Raw genomic sequence first — 19,052 nt, 5'->3', positions numbered from 1 at the left:
TCCGTTTATTACATATGTTCAAATGTAACCAACTTTGATGAAAGGTGCTAGAACCATCCTATGACCAGACAGTACAGTGTTTACAGCCTTAACCCTAATTTGTAGTTCGACCATTAGAACAAATTCGTTTTTTAACCGGTTCTTTGATTCAAATCTTGAAAGGTATGCTGGAACAGATTATCCCCCATATGTATTTAAAGGTACAAAGTTTGCACAGGAGTAGCAACCAATACCAACCAATAAGATGCTTCCTTTTAAACAGGTGACCAGTAAATGTTACCTGCTGATTGGTATGATTGGGTGATTAGAAGTGTAGCAAACTTTGCTCCTGATATTACATTACCCCCCAAAATGTGGTAAGGTAAAATTTTTTTTTTATATAGTTAGCCAAAAATGTAATGTATAAAGGCTGGAGTGACTGGATGTCTAACATAATTAGGGATGCACCGAATCCAGGATTTGGTTCGGGATTCGGCTTTTTCAGCAGGATTCGGATTCGAACCAAATCCAAATCCTAATTTGCATATGCAAATTAGGGGCAGGGAGGGAAACCACATGACTTTTTGTCAGAAAACAAGGAAGTAAAAAATGGTTTCCCCGTCCCACCCCTAATTTGCATATGCAAATGCAAATTAGGGTTTGGATTCGGTTTGGTATTCGGCTGAATCCATTCGGGGGTTCGGCTGAATCCAAAATAGTGGATTCAGTGCATCCCTAAACATAATAGCCATAACACTACTTCCTGCTTTTCAGCTCTTTAACTCTGAGTTAGTCAGCGACTTTAAGGGGGGCAACATGGGACATAACTGTTCAGTGAGATTGCAATTAATCCTCAGAATGCAGTTTATATTCAAAAGCAAACAGCTATGACCCATGTGGCACTCCCTCAAGTCAATGATTGGTTACTGCCTAGTAAACAATTGGTGGAAACCAAGAGAGCTGCAAAGCAGGAAGTAGTGTTCTGGCTATTATGTTAGACAATCAGCCTGTTTATTCAGATTCTATATTTATACTGAACAATTCCTTTAAATCAGCAGGGATTAGGACTAATTTGGACCTGTACCAGTGCTTGAAATGCTCACTATCCACCATAGGTTGCATCCTGCAGACATCAATAGGAAATTGTCATTGTAGAACTTTCTACAAGCATAATTGCTGTGTAACCATGTGAAAGCATGTTAGGAGCTTGACACCTTAAATATCCCCTTAATTGGGGAATTACCTGTGATGAATTACAGGGTTAAACCAACCCCTGCATCCTTCTTCTTCTTTGTTCACCTTTCAGTTAACTTTTAGTATGATGATATTCTGACAGTTTACAATTGGTTTTAATTTTATTATTTGTGGTTTTTAAGTTATTCAGTATTTTATTCAGCAGCATAGCAATACATGTGTAGATTTACAGAGCATTTGTTTTTAGATGGGGTCAGTGACCCCCCCTTCATTTGAAAGCTGGAAAGAGTCATAAGAAGAAAGTCAATAATTCATAAACTGTAAGATATTAATAATTTGTCCAATTTAAATATTGCTTAGGCCATTGGTCATTATATAACAAACCAAAAGGTAACTCAAAGGCAGTTACATTCAGGAAATAGTTGTGTCAAAGTTTGGCAATCTCTGTGAGGGGACTAGTAAAAGTGTGTAGAAATACACTGGCACTCAAGGCGATTAAAGTGCAGGGTTGCCCCTTACTGTTTATTTCATGCGAACGTGCAACGTTTTGGGGCAAGCCCCTTCGGCTTGCCCCGAAACGTTGCACGTTCGCACAAAATAAACAGCAAGGGGCAACCCTGCACTTTAATCGCCTTGAGTGCCAGTGTATTTCTACACAATTATCCTATTCGGGGGTTGCCGTACCCTCTTACATTGTGCACCAGGCCATCTGAGAAAAGGAGGGAGTGTGCTCAGCTTTACCTTGTTCCAGTTCAGCAGGGACTAGTAAAAGGAAACAATGGCCCATGTCTATCACTTTCAGTTAAAAACCAGAGACTCAAGTTTGAAATTGTTAACACAGATACAATGCACAATATTTATATAGGTACTACTAACCTGCCATTCTTCCTGATCTGTGTTTTGATCATCATTGTCCTGTTCTTCTGGAACAAATGCAAGAATCTCTTTTTGGATTCGAGCAGCTCTCTCCCGTGCCATAATAAGCTGCTGTTTGATATCATCCTCCTCATCAATCATACGTTCAGCTTCTGCAAGTTCAGCCTCTTCATTAATTTTAATAAGATCTTCATCTTTGTCTTCTTCATAAGGTTTGCTATTTACACTATCTGGAATTATTAAAAACAAATATTAGAGATTACCTTGGTAATGTAGAGTGAGGGATGTGCCAGAAGTTTGTATTTTGCAAACTGTCATGTGGTGATGCTGGGGATTTACCTGTTAAATTACAGGCCAGCAAAAGCATTAATGCTATAACTAATTTGAAAGCTGTGTATTAGATGCATTTATTTCTGAATATATTCAGCAATTTTGTTTTGGAATGTCTTTCTGTTCCCCTTTCACATATGTAATATAGGTAAATATTTCCTTTTGATCGTGGACGTTCATTAAATCAAATTTATTTTAAAATATTTGCTTTTTGATGCTCCATCTCTCTTTAACTTGAATCTAAAATATAGTTGCTGGGACCAGCAGATTAAATATATCTTTATTACATATCAGTCTGACATTGAAATCACTGGTTGCTAGTGTAACTAGTACCCTAATAACAGATAAAATTAAAATCTCACCACTGGAAAGCTGAAGAATAAATAGTTAAATAATTGAAACTACCACAAACACAAAAAGCTACTACAAAACTATCAAATGTCTTGAACATTTTATAAATCATAGTTCATTGTGTTGGGCTTATGTAAAAATGTTAAACAACACCTTTTTTTTATACAGACATTCGTGGAAGTACAAATTTTTTTCTAATATATTCCCATTAAAATATTTTATACAAAACATACTTACTGCTTTCATCCATAAGAGCTTCTTTTTCCCAGTTTATTAAATCTAGTAAAACAAAATTACAGAGAAGTGGATATTTATCCATTTTCTACAAAAGTGTAATGTACACAACATTTTAAAGTGACCGACTTGCAGGGAGAAGCACATATTGAAATCACTTGTAATCACTGCTTTGTTTGTAGGTCTGAAAAGGAAGGGGCAGTACCAGCAAGCAGCCATTAAAGCCCATTAGTTGTGAAATTAGTGGGACTAATTCACTGCACTTTTATGTGATGCTGGCTATAGTAGAACCCTCATTTTATGTAGGAGGGGGCCCATAGAAAGAACTTTGCCTATGTTCTGGAACTCCCCTACAGGTTGGAAATTCCCTAGTGTGGCCAACTAAGAGCTGGGCTTAATTTAAAGATGGGAGGGGGAGTGTTTCCTTTGTCCCTAGCTGATGTGTGGCCTAGCAGTTCCAGATTTGGCCAGGATGTGTCATCCTTATGTAATCTCCCTCTTTTGCCTTCTACTGCAGGAGGAAGTGGATGCTGCTGGGAGCCATAGGAGCAAATTTACTAAAGGGCAAAGTGACTAACACAGGTGAAAATTCTCTAGCGAAGGAGATAGGCTCTAGTGGCACTTGGCTCCCTAACGCCTGGCGAATTTGCGCTCTGGCGTATGGACGTAACTAGGAAAATTCACTAACATGCGGATTTTACTGAACGTTACCTCTTGCACCAGACTTGCCTTTGCCACCTCAGACCAGGCAAAGTGCATTAGAGTAGATAGTAGTTCCTCAAAAAATAGTTGAACATTTTTCTAAGTCCCAAAAAATGCTAGCGTCTTTTTATTTTTCAGGGTGATAGGATAAAAAAGAGCGTACATTCCCCCCCCCCACATTTCCTAACATATGGCACATAAACTATACACTGGGCTCATGTGTAGGGCAATATAACAACTTTATTTTATTCTATTAAGGTTTCCTGGGCTTGTGTAGTGTAATGTATTTGCTGCAACATATACGTCCATTCAACTTTAACTTCCCGCCGTAATGCGAATTAGCCAACGCTAGCGCAACTTCGCTTCACTTGGCGCAGTAATGCTAGCACAACTCTGCCAGCGTTCGGTGCCCTGGACGCAACTTCGGTTTTTGGTGAATTAGCGTTGTCCTGGTGAATCTACACCTGGCGAAGTGTTGCGCTGTGAGCGAAGCCGTCACTGGCGAGTTTTCGGAGGTTAGTAAATTTGCCCCATAGAGTCTAAGCCACAATAATGGAAAGGGCCCAAGGGTGGTGAGGCTCTTGGTGAACTTAGGGTATGGGGACCCCAAGCATCGTGTGGTGCTCGTCCTTGGAGCCTAGAGGCAGTAGAGGAAGTAAAGCTGTCTAGCGATTTGACTTGCATTTGACTTGCATTTCAATGTAGATGCTGTGGATGTCTGTACCTTCTGTTGTGAGTCCTTGAGAGTATGTCATCTGAGGGAGGGTATGCGAAGGCTCCAGCATGTGTTCCCCTGTATGAGGACAGGTTGTGATCGTGTACCTGCTACATGGGAGCTACTGCCTTGTCCAAAGGGAGTGGTACTTTGGGGTAGCACTGCCTGGGCTTATATAAAGAGCTCTAGGGAAAGGGACTGAACTACATTTCTGCGCAATATGTTGGCACTCTATAAATACATGTTAATAACTGTGTTTGTCAACCCGGAGTGGAGTGTGAGACTGTGCTAGGGCCCATTTGTTAAGCCTCGATTTTTTTCTAGTCGAGTTTTTAGGGGGAAGACTCTAATTTTTGTCGAAAAAAACCCCTCATATTTTTAGAGATTTATCATACCCTAAATGACCTCTGCTAATGATCCTAATTTGAAAATACGCCATCTCAAACCTGTTGAGGTCACGTAGAAGTCAATGACAGATGTCCCTGAAGTTGCTTCTTGACATTGACATTGTAATCTGTGCTGGATAATCCGATAAATTGGGGTTTTTTGGCTGTTAATGTGAAAAGGTTGAGTTTTCACATCAAAAATTTAGTTTTCGGAGCGTCAGTCCTATGATATGAGTTGACGCTCGATTTTGTTGTAACATTTTGTCACTCTGACTTTTTCATGAAAAATGATTGATAAATGAGTTAAAATGGGGATTGGTCGGGCTTGCTTTCAGGAAAATAATTGATAAATTTGAGTTTTAGTAAATCAACCTCCACAAATCAGGGTAGGGTAAAGTTGAGGTTTCACTTCACTGTGTTTTCCAAGAAACAGAAGTATAGTCACATAATTTCATTTCTCATAACAACAAGTACTGTAATGTTCCTAAAGAAGGAGGGAATGTTACCTTCCATTGTTTGCCTTATATCTCGATGAACTGCAGATACTCCCAACCATTCTACAATGGTGCTGGTGGGTGGCCTAGGTGATGATAGGGGATCCATAGTACATGCCTGTAAGAACAACATTAATTCATTTATTAGCATGGTTGGTCTGACAATGTAATTTTTTTAAAGAAGAATAGCAGTTATTGAGTCATAGGTATAAAGGTTATTGTGCAACCTTATTAACCCTTTAAGTGCCAGCAGAATTTCACATTTTGGTTACGCGAAATGCCAGCCGTTTTTAAGCATTTTGTGCTCTCTCACTTTAGGGGCATTTTCTGAGGGGAAACCTATAGTTTACCTAGGAAAACTATAAATTGTTTTTTTCGGTAGAAACTAAGCTTTCTAAATCTGCCTGAGTTTTCATGTATTTCCACCTGTGCAAAAAATTTATAGTGTTAAATACACTATATTAAATACACTAGATTTAGGACTTCTGTATAGCAAAAACTCCCGGCAGTATATTACTGAATTTTGAAAGCACTAAGGCAGAAAACGGCATGCTTTAGATTCCAAGGCAAAAAATCCTGAAACCATAGGTTTACCCCAGAAAACCATACATTTTTGAAAAGTACACATTCTGCCGATTACAAAATGGGTAACTATGTCTGTCTACTCCCAACTACCAAACATAAAAGCTTGTCTGAACATAGCGGTTTTTCAAAATAAAATTCAAAATTCTGAAAAATCATTTCAAAGGTTTTATTTTGCTGCTCCGCATATCCCAAACTATATTAGGTACCAAGAAAAAGCACCTGAAATATGATTGCCAGGGGTCCACTGAACAGTTTGATACCCATTATGCATAGGTTTACCAAAGTATCTGGCATTTAGAGACACCGATATGAAGTTAGCACATCCAAATTGTTCAGGACTTTACTTCAGCTACTGAGAAATCAACACATTGACTGCATTTTTTGTGGGGTAAAAACACAGAAATATATGTTTACCCCCCAAACCCATATATTTTTGGAAAGTACACATTCTACAGAATCTAAAATGGGTACCCATGCCTTTCTGCTCCAAACTACTGAGTCGCAAGGCTTTCCCAAAATTGTCGGTTTTGGTGAAATATCTGAAAATTGCCTCAAACCTTCAACTTCCCAGCACCATATCACCCATGTTTAATTACGTACTAAGAAAAAGCACCCTAAATATGATTGCCAGGGTTCCTCTGAACATTTTGGTGGCCATTGTTCATAAGTTTACCAAAGTATTTGGCATTTAGAGGCCCCAAAATGAAGTTAGCGCATACAAACAGTCCCGTGGGTAGTGATGGGCGAATTTGCGCCGTTTCGCTTCGCCGGAAAATTCGCGAATTTCGCGGAACGGCGAAAAATTCGCAAAACGGCGTCCGTTTTTTCAAAAAAAAATTTTTTGGACGCCGGCGAATTTTTGCCGCGAATTTTCGTGAGCGTTTCGTAAATTTATTCGCTGGCGGCGAAACGCTCAAATTCGCCGCGAATTCGCGCCTGGCGAAAAAATTCGCCCATCACTACCCGTGGGTAACTTCAGCTAATGAAAAATCAACACATTGACTGCATTTTTGTGGGGTAAAAACACAGAAATATATGTTTACCCCCAAAAACCCATATATTTTTGGAAAGTACACATTCTACTGAATCTAAAATGGGTACCCATGCCTTTCTGCTCCAAACTACTGAGTCGCAAGGCTTTCCCACAATTGTCAGTTTTGGTGAAATATCTGAAAATTGCCTCAAAGCTTCAACTTCTCAGCACCATATCACCACCCATGTATCGTTACGCACCAAGAAAAAACACCCTAAATATGATTGCCAGGGTTCCTCCAAACAGTTTGGTGGCCATTGTTCATAGGTTTACCAAAGTATCTGGCAGTTAGAGGCCTCAAAATGAAGTTAGCGCATACAAATAGTCCTGTGGGTAACTTCATCTAATGAGAAATCAACACATTGACTGCATTTTTGTGGGGTAAAAACACAGAAATTATGTTTACCCCCCAAACCCATATATTTTTGGAAAGTAAACATTCTACTGAATCTAAAACGGGTACCCATGCCTTTCTGCTCCAAACTACTGAGTCGCAAGGCTTTCCCAAAATTGTTGGTTTTGGTGAAATATCTGAAAATTGCCTCAAAGCTTCAACTTTCCAGCATCGTATTGTCCATGTATCATTATCAGCATAAAGCATCCTAGATATAAACATAGGGGTCTACTAAACAGTTTGATGCCCAATGTGCATAGATATACCAAACTATGTGGCGCACAGAGACCCCCAAATGACAATATGTATAGACATTTTCACGGCTGACGCGCTGGCTGCTGCAATATAACCACCCGGTGTGTGTATTATGCGACATTAGACCACCTAACAGTACAGAGACCCCAGAAAACCATATATTTTCAGAAAGTACACATTCTGACGAATCCAATATGGGTAAATAAGTGTTTCTACTGCAAACTGCCAAACTGCAAAGCAATGCTGAACATAACGGTTTTTATCAGATTTCTGAAAATCGTCACAAAGCTTGAATTTTACCCCATTATATGCCCCACATTTCGTAACTTATCAGCATAAAACATCCTAAATATGAATGACAGGGGTCTACTGAACACTTTGATGCCCAATATGCATAGATTTACCAAAGTATGTGGTGTACAGAGGCGCCCAAATGACAGTAGTGTATATAAATTTTCATGGCTGACGCTCTGGCTGCTGCAATATAAGCACCCAGTATGTGTATTTGCACCATAAGACCCCCTAACAGTATGGAGACCCTAGAAAACCATATATTTTTTAGAAAGTACACATTCTGACAAATCTAAAACAGGTAATTACATCTTTCTACTGCAAACTACCAAACTGCAAAGCTATGCTGAACGTAGCGGTTTTTATCAAATTTCTGAAAATCGTCACAAAGCTTTATTTTACCCCATTATGTGCCCCACATTTCGTAACGTATCAGCATAAAACATCCTAAATATGAACGACAGGGGTCTACTGAACACTGTGTGGCGCACAGAGACCCACAAATGGATATATAGTAGATAAAATTTACATAGGCAAAACAAAATAACACAGAACAGTGTGAAATGCAAATAAATCACCAAAACCTATTAAAACCACAAAAATCAATGCTTTTTTTTCACACTAGTGTAATCGGCCACCAGAATTACCGTTTGAATATTTTAGCTGGGCCAAATCGATTATACGGACAGAAACAAGTGAACAACACAAATGCAGAGCTGAAAATGCAATAAAATGGCAAAAAAATCAATAAAATGGCTAAAAATGCACCAAAATACCCAAAATTGCAATATAACCACCAAAATAACATACAAAAGCTATTCCACAGTACAGTTAGCGAATACGCTATTCGGAACGGCAATAAAACATTTTTTTTAGCCAAAAAAGAGACGATGCGATAAGAAAAAAAAAGCCATATATGTACATATGCGTGTGCACAACGGGTAAATTGCATGTTATTTGCGCGTGTGCTTGTGTGCAAGTGTACATGGGTGCTGTGAGTGTGTGTGACCCCCCCAATCCCCAAAAATCTATGTGTGAGTGTGTGTAAGTGTGAATGTAAGTGTATATTACTGTAATAAGTGTGTGTTGGTGTGTTTGTGTGTTTTTGTGTATGTAAATGTTACACTTACCTGGGGTAGATGCCTCAGATCGATGAGAAAGGGCCCCACGCAGCAGATCTGCAGCTCCAACGCTCATCAGGCATGGGGGGGCGGAGCTGGGCGGAAGTGAAGTGCAGGCAGCAGCAGGACGCATAGGAAACGCGTCCCTGCTGCTGCTTTGGGGCCCCTGGGCGATCGCGCCCCAGGGGCCACTCGATCCCCTGCTCTGCTCGTTGCCTAGGGGCAGGGGATCGTGAAGGAACGAGCGAGCGGCTCTAACAGCCGCTCCTCCGCTCGCAAACCCGGAAGTGCTGCAGAACGTAGAATCTACAATCTGTGGCACTTTGGTCCTTTGATCCACAGAATGTAGATTCTACGTTCTGTGGCACTTAAAGGGTTAATATTCATATGTTTGTTTATATCTAAAAGGAAAGAAAATAATATTATGAATAGGGTGTTAAATAAATGCATACACTTGCACCATGTGTGTGTTTTGGCATGATTAGTCCTGTAAAGGCTGATATTTTTGTTTTAAGATGTATAATTATTAATTTTTTTAATACATTTTTTAGGGGGTGAATATTAATCCAATGAATATGCAAGTTTAGCAGCAGACATGTGTCAAAGGAATCATGTCTATATTCTTAGTCATATGTCAGGGCTCATAAGGAAGGAGGCACTTGTGATAATTATTTATTATACCCCGAGGATGGAAAAAGTCATAATCCGAAAATCCGGCAACTCAGACCTGCCGAAGGTTGGAAAGTCAATGCAATAATCCGAAGATTTTGTGGTTTCTGAAAAATTTGTACAATTCGTTTTTCTTTTTTTTATAATAAATAATAATAATATGTATGAACACTATTGCTCGATTACGTTTTTGTGGGACATTTATATGAATCATGGTTTTGTGACATGGAGAAATTGTTCAGGATGCTATAACCTGACAAACATTGCTGACTTGGAAATCTGGGTTCATGAGAATATTTTGTTTCAGCAGATAATGAAATCTTTTCAAAGCATTTTCTTGAAATATACCTCTACTGTTGTTATGTTGTTATTCTCACCTAAGCAACTGATCTCTTGGGGTTTGCCAAAGATATACAGTAATTACTGTACCTTGATGGCATTACTGGAAGTACTAGCTGGAATAAATAATGAAAACCAATTGAAACGTTGTTTAGAATTGGGCATTCTATAACATACTAACAGTAAACTTAAAGGTGAATCACCCCTTCAATGAAAACATGCAGGAGAGCAAATTGGTATCTAAAGGAATAACTGGGATCTAATTAGTTCCTACTCTAACTGTACTCACTGGGAATACTCATAGAACATTATATAAAAATGTAATGTAAGTGCTAATTAGACATGTGTATAACACTATCATCAGGATAGAAGGTGAGATGTCCAGTTGAGCCAGGATCCACATTATAAGATAAGAGAAAGAGATGGTGGTCTGGTCATACCTGAGTTGAAAATAACTGATTGTGCATAGGACTGAAGAACAGTCCTATGCACTGATAAATAGGGATGGGCAAATTTGACCCTTTTAGTTTCGCCAAAAATTCACCGCCAGTTAAATGTCGCAGATGGCCATTGAAGTCTATGGGCGTCAAAATTTTTTTGTTGTGCGTCTTTTTTTTTTTTGACGGATGACACCATACAAGCCTATGGGCGTCATTTCCGCGTCGGAACAAGGCGAAAAAATCCACCCATCCCTACTGATAAAGGCCAAAGGCATTTTAAGAGGCCTGCCTTAGTTCTCCCTAAAATACTGTAAGGAACACAGCAGGAGGCAATAGCACAGTAACACATTGATTCAAGTTGACTTTCTTTCTGCTCGACCTGGTTCACAGTATTATTTCAAAAGCAGTGGTGAAAATAATTTTATGGACATTTTTCATTTAAAATGTGCTTTTTTCAAGTGTTAAATAAAACTTTTTATTTTGAGAATGCAGCAAGAATGTGAAAAAATAAAGGCAATACCTTTTGTGACATAAGACTGGAGAAATGATGAGAAGGTATGTAATTTTCCAAAATGGTTTCATGTAGAACTCCTTTGGTGGCACTCTGCAGAAGACATGCCTTCTCTGTCAATATTTGCTGCACCTTTCTCTTTTCACCTGAGAGCTAAATCCAGAAAATACATTTTTAATTTGTTTTTATTATTGGCATAAAATATTTCTAAATAAGGTGATTTCTTAATGCAGAAATAAAAAGCTAAAATTGGAAATTGGCTTAACTGCTTTAATATACTTTCAGTAAAAATAAATGGATGCAAATCTAGGGAAAGCAGCTGAGAGAATAGTTTATTCAGCTAACCTGAAATAGATACAGATACTGTTTTTAATAGAATTACTCTGACTTTGCCCTTAATATATATTGTAGCTCAAATATAGAGTATGTGTGTTTTTAATGTGGGTGTTACACAAGTGAAATATGCTATGCCTTTATGTGATTGTAAATTTATGTGCATCTTTTATAGATAGCGATTGAATTGTGAAAGGGTTTGATGAGCAATAGAAATAGAATCCCAATATAAAAACTCCATTCATATTGAACCAATACAACAGGTATAGATATACTGTATGTTAGGGGTACCCATATATCTATAGCCATTTTACAACTGAAAATGAGCATAGTGCCATAAACACTATTTGGAGCACAATAATCATAGACATCTGCTCCATCTTTAGAAAAGAGACCTTTTACTGTGGACATTACAGTATGTACTTGCTTGAATAACTTACCTCTCCATGCATGGCTCTCATATACCCTGGCCGATTTGCATTGCTTTTTTTGCTACGAATTTTGGAGAGGGAACAGTTCTGCAAAATTTCACTGTTACTTCTTGATCCCACTCTTACTATGTTACAAGCCTGATATTTTATAATTCCTGAAAATCAACAAAAGATATGAAAAATATATTTCAAATGTTACAAGGAAAACAGAATAATACTAACTTAACATATAATTCTCCACTAAGTAATGCAAATTTCAAAAGTAAAAGTAGTAACCTATGCTGTATGCTGGCAAATGTTTTTCAGGTAAAATGGGAGACCTAGAATTAATTGCATGCTCTAAAAAATATTATATAATTGGCATCACCTGGTGGGATGAAACATGTGACTGGATTGTGAATTTAAATGGTTACACTCTTTTTAGGAGGGACAGAGGGATTAAAAAGGGTGTTTGTATGTAAAGAATGAATTAAAGCCATGCGCTAAAGAAATAACAATAGCTGGCACTGGTGAGGGTGTAGAATCAACCTGGGTAGAGATTTTGACTGGGCAAAAGGTAACAAAAAGAATTATCATTGGTATATGCTATAAACCACCTCGTATATGAAGCCCAGCTACTCTTGCAGATACAAGCTGCTTCACAGCTGGGTCAAATTGTTACTATGGGTGACTTCAATTATCCAGACATTGACTGGGGTAATGGGGTTGCTAAGACAGAAAAAGCTAGTAGGTTTGTAAATATGCTGAATGACAACTTTTTATTCCAGCTCGTTCAAGAACCTACTAGGAATCAGTGGTGTAACTAGATATCACTGGGCCCCACAGCAAATTATTTTTCAGGCCCCCAAAGTGTCTAGAGATTGACCTGTTTTAGCAATATTTATTGAAATTGCATATGAAATAGGGCCTCATGGGCCCACTATACCTCCTGGGCCCCCCTGCAGTTGCAGGGTCTGCTTCCTCTGTAGTTACCCCCCTGCTAGGAATAACTCTCTTTTGGACCTTTTGATAACTAATAATACTGAACTCATTTCTAACATTTGTGTGGGTGAGCATTTAGGGAATAGTGATCATAACATGGTCTCCTTTGAGATTCTGTTGCAGAAGCAATTCTATAAGGGAGTAACTAAAACACTAAATTTCAGACGTGCAAACTTTGACAGTAGAAGGGCATCTCTGCAACATATTAAGTGGGAAATGCTTTTCACAGGGTTAAATACAAAACAAAAACGGGAAGTCTTTAAAATGCTGCTTAATAAATATACTTGTCAGTATATTCCACTTGTAAGCAAGGAACGTTGTTGCAAAGCAAACCTTTTTGGTTCAATAGAAGCGTTGGTGTTGAGGTGGATAAGAAAAGACGTGCTTTTAAGGCATTCAAGTTAGCTGGGACAGCCGAATCATTTATAAGGTACAAGGAGGCAAATAAAGCATGCAAAGAAGCTATAAGGCAAGCTAAAATTGCCATAGAAAAGGATATTGCAGCAAGCAGTAAATAAACATCCAAAATTATTTTTAAAATATGTTAGTAAAAAATTGAAGCAGGAAGGGGTGGGACCCTTACTATCAGAGGGGGGTCAGCTGGTTGATGAAAACAAAATAAAAGCGCATATTCTGAACTCATATTTTTCATCTGTCTACACAAATGAGGAACCAGTACGTGAAGGTTTCCTTCTTAATAGTCCCAAATCTAGTAATACAACTAATGATGCATGGTTCCCACATGAAGAAATTCAAAAGAGACTAGAACATGTTAAGATTAACAAAGGTCCAGGCCAGATGGTATTCATCCCAGGGTAATTAGCGAGCTTAGCTCTGTGATTGCCAAACCTCTTTCCTTAATTTTTCAGGATTCATTGAGATCTGGCATAGTGCTGTGGTGCTTCTATTCAAAAAAGGATCCCGTTCTCAGCCTCAAAACTATAGGCCAGTTAGTCTGACGTCAGTGGTAGGAAAGCTTTTCGAAGGGTTAATAAAGGATAAGATACTGGACTTCACAGCAAATCATAATACTATGAGTTTGTGCCAGCATGGTTTTATTGCGTAATAGATCTTGCCAGACAAACTTAATTTCTTTTTATGAGAAGGTAAGTAGAGACCTCGATTCTGGGATGGCAGTGGATGTGATTTACTTAGATTTTGCTACAAAGAGTGGTGGTAAATGGAACATTTTCTAATTGGACCAGTGTTGTTAGTGGAGTACTGCAGGGCTCTGTACTAGGTCCGTTGCTTTTCAACTTGTTTATTAATGACCTGGAGGTGGGCATTGAAAGTACTGTTTCTATTTTTGCAGATGATACTAAATTGTGCAGTACTATAGGTTCCATGCAGGATGCTGCCACTTTGCAGAGTGATTTGTCTAAATTGGAAAACTGGGCAGCAAACTGGAAAATGAGGTTCAATGTTGATAAATGCAAGGTTATGCACTTTGGCAAAAATAATATAAATGCAAGTTATACACTAAATGGCAGTGTGTTGGGAGTTTCCTTAAATGAGAAGGATTTAGGGGTCTTTGTAGATAACAAGTTGTGTAATTCTGGGTAGTGTCATTCTGTGGCTACTAAAGCAAACAAAGTTCTGTCTTGCATAAAAAAGGGCATTAACTCAAGGGATGAAAACATAATTATGCCTATTTATAGGTCCCTGGTAAGGCCTCTGGAGTTTGCAGTGCAGTTTTGGACTCCGGTCCTTAAGAGCTGGAGAGAGCTGGAGAGAGTGCAAAACATGCAACTACATTGGTTAGAGGGATGGAAGACTTAAATTATGAGGGTAGACTGTCAAGGTTGAGGTTGTTTTCTGTGGAAAAAAGGCGCTTGCGAGGGGACATGATTACACTTTACAAGTACATTAGAGGACATTATAGACAAATAGCAGGGGACCTTTTTACCCATAAAGTGGATCACCGTACCAGAGGCCACCCTTTTAGACTAGAAGAAAAGAACATTTGAAGCAACGTAGGGGGTTCTTCACAGTCAGGACAGTGAGGTTGTGGAATGCCCTGCCGGGTGATGTTGTGATGGCTGATTCAGTTAATGCCTTTAAGAATGGCTTGGATGATTTATTGGACAGACATAATATCAAAGGCTATTGTGATACTAAGCTCTATAGTTAGTATAGGTATGGATATATAGAATTTAATTAAAAGTAGGGAGGGGTGTGTGTATGGATGCTGGGTTTTCATTTGGAGGGGTTGAACTTGATTGACTTTGTCTTTTTTCAACCCAATTTAACTATGTAACTATGTAACTGCAAATTATGCACTTTTGTAAGTAGAAAAGCTTTTCAAATACAGACTTTTACTTTAGCAAGGGATAGATATTTGTCCAAAGCACTATTATATATCTTTTTAAGAAGGTACAATATGTAATGAATGTAACAAGAAATCAAGGGTTTGCATGTAGGTAACATGCTATAGTCTAGTATTTGCAAGGTTAAAAAAATAGTAGGCTTTGCAGTATAATGTGCTTTATTCTTTAAATGGAGAATTTCTCATCCATGTGCTGTGCTAATGGAAGCTTATTAGTTTGAATCTCCATTCCTCTAGTCACTGGACTTTCAAGGGTGGATAAAAAAATATATACAATACAGAATATTTATACTAATGTTTTAGCATATATTCATTCAAGATCTATTATAAGAAAATATTTGCCTTAAGGTAATTTCTTAAGGAAATGATACAGTTATCCATCCATGCTCATGACATCTGCAACAAGGATGCCTTTTTAAATCTTCTATTGTGGAATACATGTGTTATAGACCATTTTACACCCTTGTACTAGAGGACACAGAATATTTTAGCAGAGGCATGAAAAGTTGCTGGTACTTTTAACATGATCATGTTGTGAGCGTGTTTCCTTCCCTTTAAATGAAATTACATGGCAAGTTAAAACTCTTACCTTCAAGAAACTGGTCAAGAGCATGGTTGGTAAAGCATACAATTAAAATTGGATTTTTCCCATTCTTCCAAAATGCAGAATTTGCTAAAAGAGTATGCACAATTTTCAAGCCAACGTATGTTTTACCTTTAACAGAAACAGAAAGCAGTTCATTATGTGTGATATAGGCAATAACTGTGTTACACAATTTATTTCTCCCCACTCTCCTTATTTTCTAGCTTAATGAGATTTATTATGAGATGAATTTATATTCCTTAAACATGCTTTCCCAAGTGTGACTAAAAATATGTACAGTATTCAGTGTAGTGAGAATGATGGTACTGCAATACAGCGGGCACAAATAATGCATGTTATATCTTCGTACAAAACACATTAAGCCCCTGCTGTAAAGAATAATTGTGCACACAGCAGCATTACACAGGGGATTCCTTACTCCAAAACAAAACAAAAGACCACTGTTTCATTTTTCCACTGCTTATTTTTTGTTTGCACAAAGCCTATGCAGAATGATACTGTAAAACTATGTCAGCTTTTTTACTCTTTATAGGAGTATTAAAGTTACTGGTAGCCAATTTGTTAGGCACTCCCCCAGTTACTATCATTGCACTTCTTTTCCCTAGCTGGCACTTCTATTCTTTAAAAAAATTAACCAGCCCAGCATACTTATGTATAGAGTGTGCTGACACCATCTTCTTCAGTACTCCTAGGTATCCCCCCCACACTTTGTGGTCAGGTGCATGATCCTTAATGTCATTGCCCTTTAATCTGAATGGTTTTCTTGCAGCAAATAAAGAGATACTCAGTTATGGTCTCTCCTCCTAAGTATAATACTTTTTGCCACAAAGTAACTCAAATGCAAAACTGTTTTTACCTGTTCCAGGAGGACCTTGCACAATAGATAGTTCCCTTGTTAAAGACATTCTAAAAGCTTCAAACTGAGATTCATCAAGTCCCAGTTCCTCTTTTGTTGGCCATGTATTAAAGTTAAGAACGTCAAACTGGTTACTATGCGTGGGCCCATAAATATTAAAGATGCCTTGCTTTTGTGTGGCATTTGGATTTTTCAGGCATTTTTCCAGGCTATAACCAGTACTGTTTTGTGCCAAATACTTAGGTGGGCAAATTGCTGTACTACAATGAACAATGTAATCCTGAAATGGAATTTCAGTATCCAACATTTCTTTCAGCCCTTCTAAAACATGTCGATATGCTTCAAAGTATGCTGTAGCTTCTACCATTAAAAAACTGTCATTAAGAGTGTGACTTTCCAATGCCTGACGACTTTCTTCACAAAACATTAAGGTTATGACTCCCTTATGAAGATCAGTGACATTTCTGTCAGCCACTGTAGCAAAAAACATGTTCCTGAAATTGTCTTTGGAAAGGCAGACAAGCGCTCCAAAGAGGAGACGTCTAGAGCTCTCCCAACGTACATTACTCAGCTTGCTTATGTCAAATTTGACCTCGTGGACAATACCAACTCGGGTGCAAACTGGCGACAAAATCTTTGCACTAAAGTAGATGCGAATGTCATCAAACTTTGTCTCAGCTATCTCTTTGCTGTGCACACTGACAAGTTGTGAAATGCCATCTCTTAGGGGGCGAATAAAGTCTTCACGTAGTAGGCGAAAATGGGTGTCTAAATAAGATTTTGCATCACGATAAGATCCATTAACAATGTTTTGAGGCATGTATATTTTTTTATCCAAATAAATGTCTTCATGTGTTGGATAGATTGATAAGCTCCTGAAATCATCAGAAATATCTTCCCTATTTCCCACAATATAAATGGAGTTATCTGATCTCAGTGTTCCATTTTGCTTTTTCACTTGTAATTGCTGAAGCAATGTTTGAAGAGAATCCATTTTCTGTTGCACTTCTGTGGGAACAGACTGTCCACTTTTTGGCAAATCCTTAAGGACACTTTCCAAAAGTGTTTTCACTATGGTTACTTCTGTGAAGGTACTAAAAGGAAAAATGCTCACAAGCTCATTGAGTAAAATTAGAGTACATTCAATGAATGAAAATGTTTTATTCTGTTGTGTGGCTGTTCTTGAATACTCCATAATGTGGCAAGGAAGTATTTGCTTCAGAAATATTGAGCCTTGGACTTGTTTTAGGAGGTACATTAAATTCTGGTGGCTTGTTGTGCATCGAATGGCTGTCTTTAAGAGTTTTAGAAAGCCTTCCACTATAAAAAAAGCCATATTTCCTTCATTAAGAAATTCATTAAGGCCACTTCTTGGAGCCACAAGTTGCATTATAACTTCTGATGGTTCCAGCGAAGAAAGTCTTGTAATAGTACGATAGTCTAGTTTTTTCTCTGTGCAGAATGCTTTTGCTTTGTTGGTTCCAGCTGGCTTAAACTCTGTAGTGTTATCATGAGCAGATAGTTCCATAAGGTTCTGTATACTTCTTGCCTTTGGTGCAGAAGCAATATTTCTTGACTGGTAAACACCAGGATGAATTGACGCTGTGTAAAAAAAAAGTATAAACATTTTTATCCTGAGCTTTCACTTTTTATTTGCATAATGAAGGAAAATAAAATAAATAAATAATTAAAACTTTCAATTAATAATTAACATAATTTATCTCCATCCACTTACTGGTCTGACTATACCTAATATTGATACATCTTATCAGTAGTCAGCATTCCTCCAGCCAAATCTCAAATGGCCACAGTGCCTTGCATGTTTTGTACTTAAAGTGATACTGACACCAGAAATTAAACTCTTTTTTTACATCTATCATAATATTGGCTTTGAAAGTTACTTATAACTTTGCCATAAAGTATTATATATGTATGAGGGGGCTGCCATATTTGTGCAACAGGAGTCCGTTAGTATTAGAAACTCTTACAGGCTTAGATGGGACAGTTAGGTTGGCAAAACAGTCGGGTTTAGAAACTTCAACTAACAATTACTAACAAAAATAAACCTCTCAGCAAAAACGATCAACATGACCTATAGGTAACTGTTAATGTACATTCATATTTTAAAAAGTAGTTTTTTAGTGTCAGTATCACTTTAACAATGCTAGGAGGAAGAAGAATATCAGAAGTGTGTCAGGTACTTTGTGAATAGGAGTCTTTGCTGGAGGCAAATCATACGATCTAACAACTTGCACCCTATGCAGGCTGCTGCACTAATTTAATGTACCCATGCCCATCTGCCCTGCCCCTTCTTTGATATCATTGGAGTGGCAAGTATATAGTATAAACAAGCACTGCCCCATCAGTTGGGAGTGGTTCCGAGAGAGTTCAGGAAGTGGTCAGGTGGCGCAGAATTCTACCCACCACCTGCCTACGGGAACAATACGGCAGCCTGAACCTATCTGACCCACAGGTCTTGTGGATTTTAGCCTGACCTGCACATCACTGTTTTTTATGTTTATGAAGTAGTGAGGGCCCCATCAATTTAATGTTATTTCTCCCTATCCCTAGTCGTACAGATAGGGAAGTGCTTAGGAGTTATGATATTATGTCTTATGTCGT

At 38.1% G+C, this 19,052-nt stretch overlaps 1 protein-coding gene across 2 annotated transcripts in view; it reads right to left on the bottom strand.

The window, feature by feature from the left end:
- The window catches only part of znfx1.2.L (zinc finger, NFX1-type containing 1, gene 2 L homeolog), a 66,040-nt gene that overhangs the window by 20,478 nt on the left and 26,510 nt on the right, over positions 1 to 19,052 (bottom strand). For both annotated transcript variants that reach the window (XM_018267640.2, XM_041566176.1), the window contains exons 6-12: positions 16,431 to 18,032; positions 15,560 to 15,685; positions 11,673 to 11,818; positions 10,909 to 11,052; positions 5,274 to 5,379; positions 2,968 to 3,009; positions 2,050 to 2,279 (exon numbers count right to left, since the gene is read on the bottom strand). In XM_018267640.2, coding sequence (XP_018123129.1) covers positions 2,050 to 2,279; positions 2,968 to 3,009; positions 5,274 to 5,379; positions 10,909 to 11,052; positions 11,673 to 11,818; positions 15,560 to 15,685; positions 16,431 to 18,032 — 2,396 coding nt within the window. The remainder of the gene's footprint in view (positions 1 to 2,049; positions 2,280 to 2,967; positions 3,010 to 5,273; positions 5,380 to 10,908; positions 11,053 to 11,672; positions 11,819 to 15,559; positions 15,686 to 16,430; positions 18,033 to 19,052) is intronic.

This window comes from Xenopus laevis, chromosome 6L, assembly GCF_017654675.1.
Source record: "Xenopus laevis strain J_2021 chromosome 6L, Xenopus_laevis_v10.1, whole genome shotgun sequence".
Lineage (NCBI taxonomy): Eukaryota > Metazoa > Chordata > Amphibia > Anura > Pipidae > Xenopus > Xenopus laevis.
Note: the sequence above shows the minus strand (reverse complement) of the source record. Positions and strands in the feature narration are given on the sequence as shown.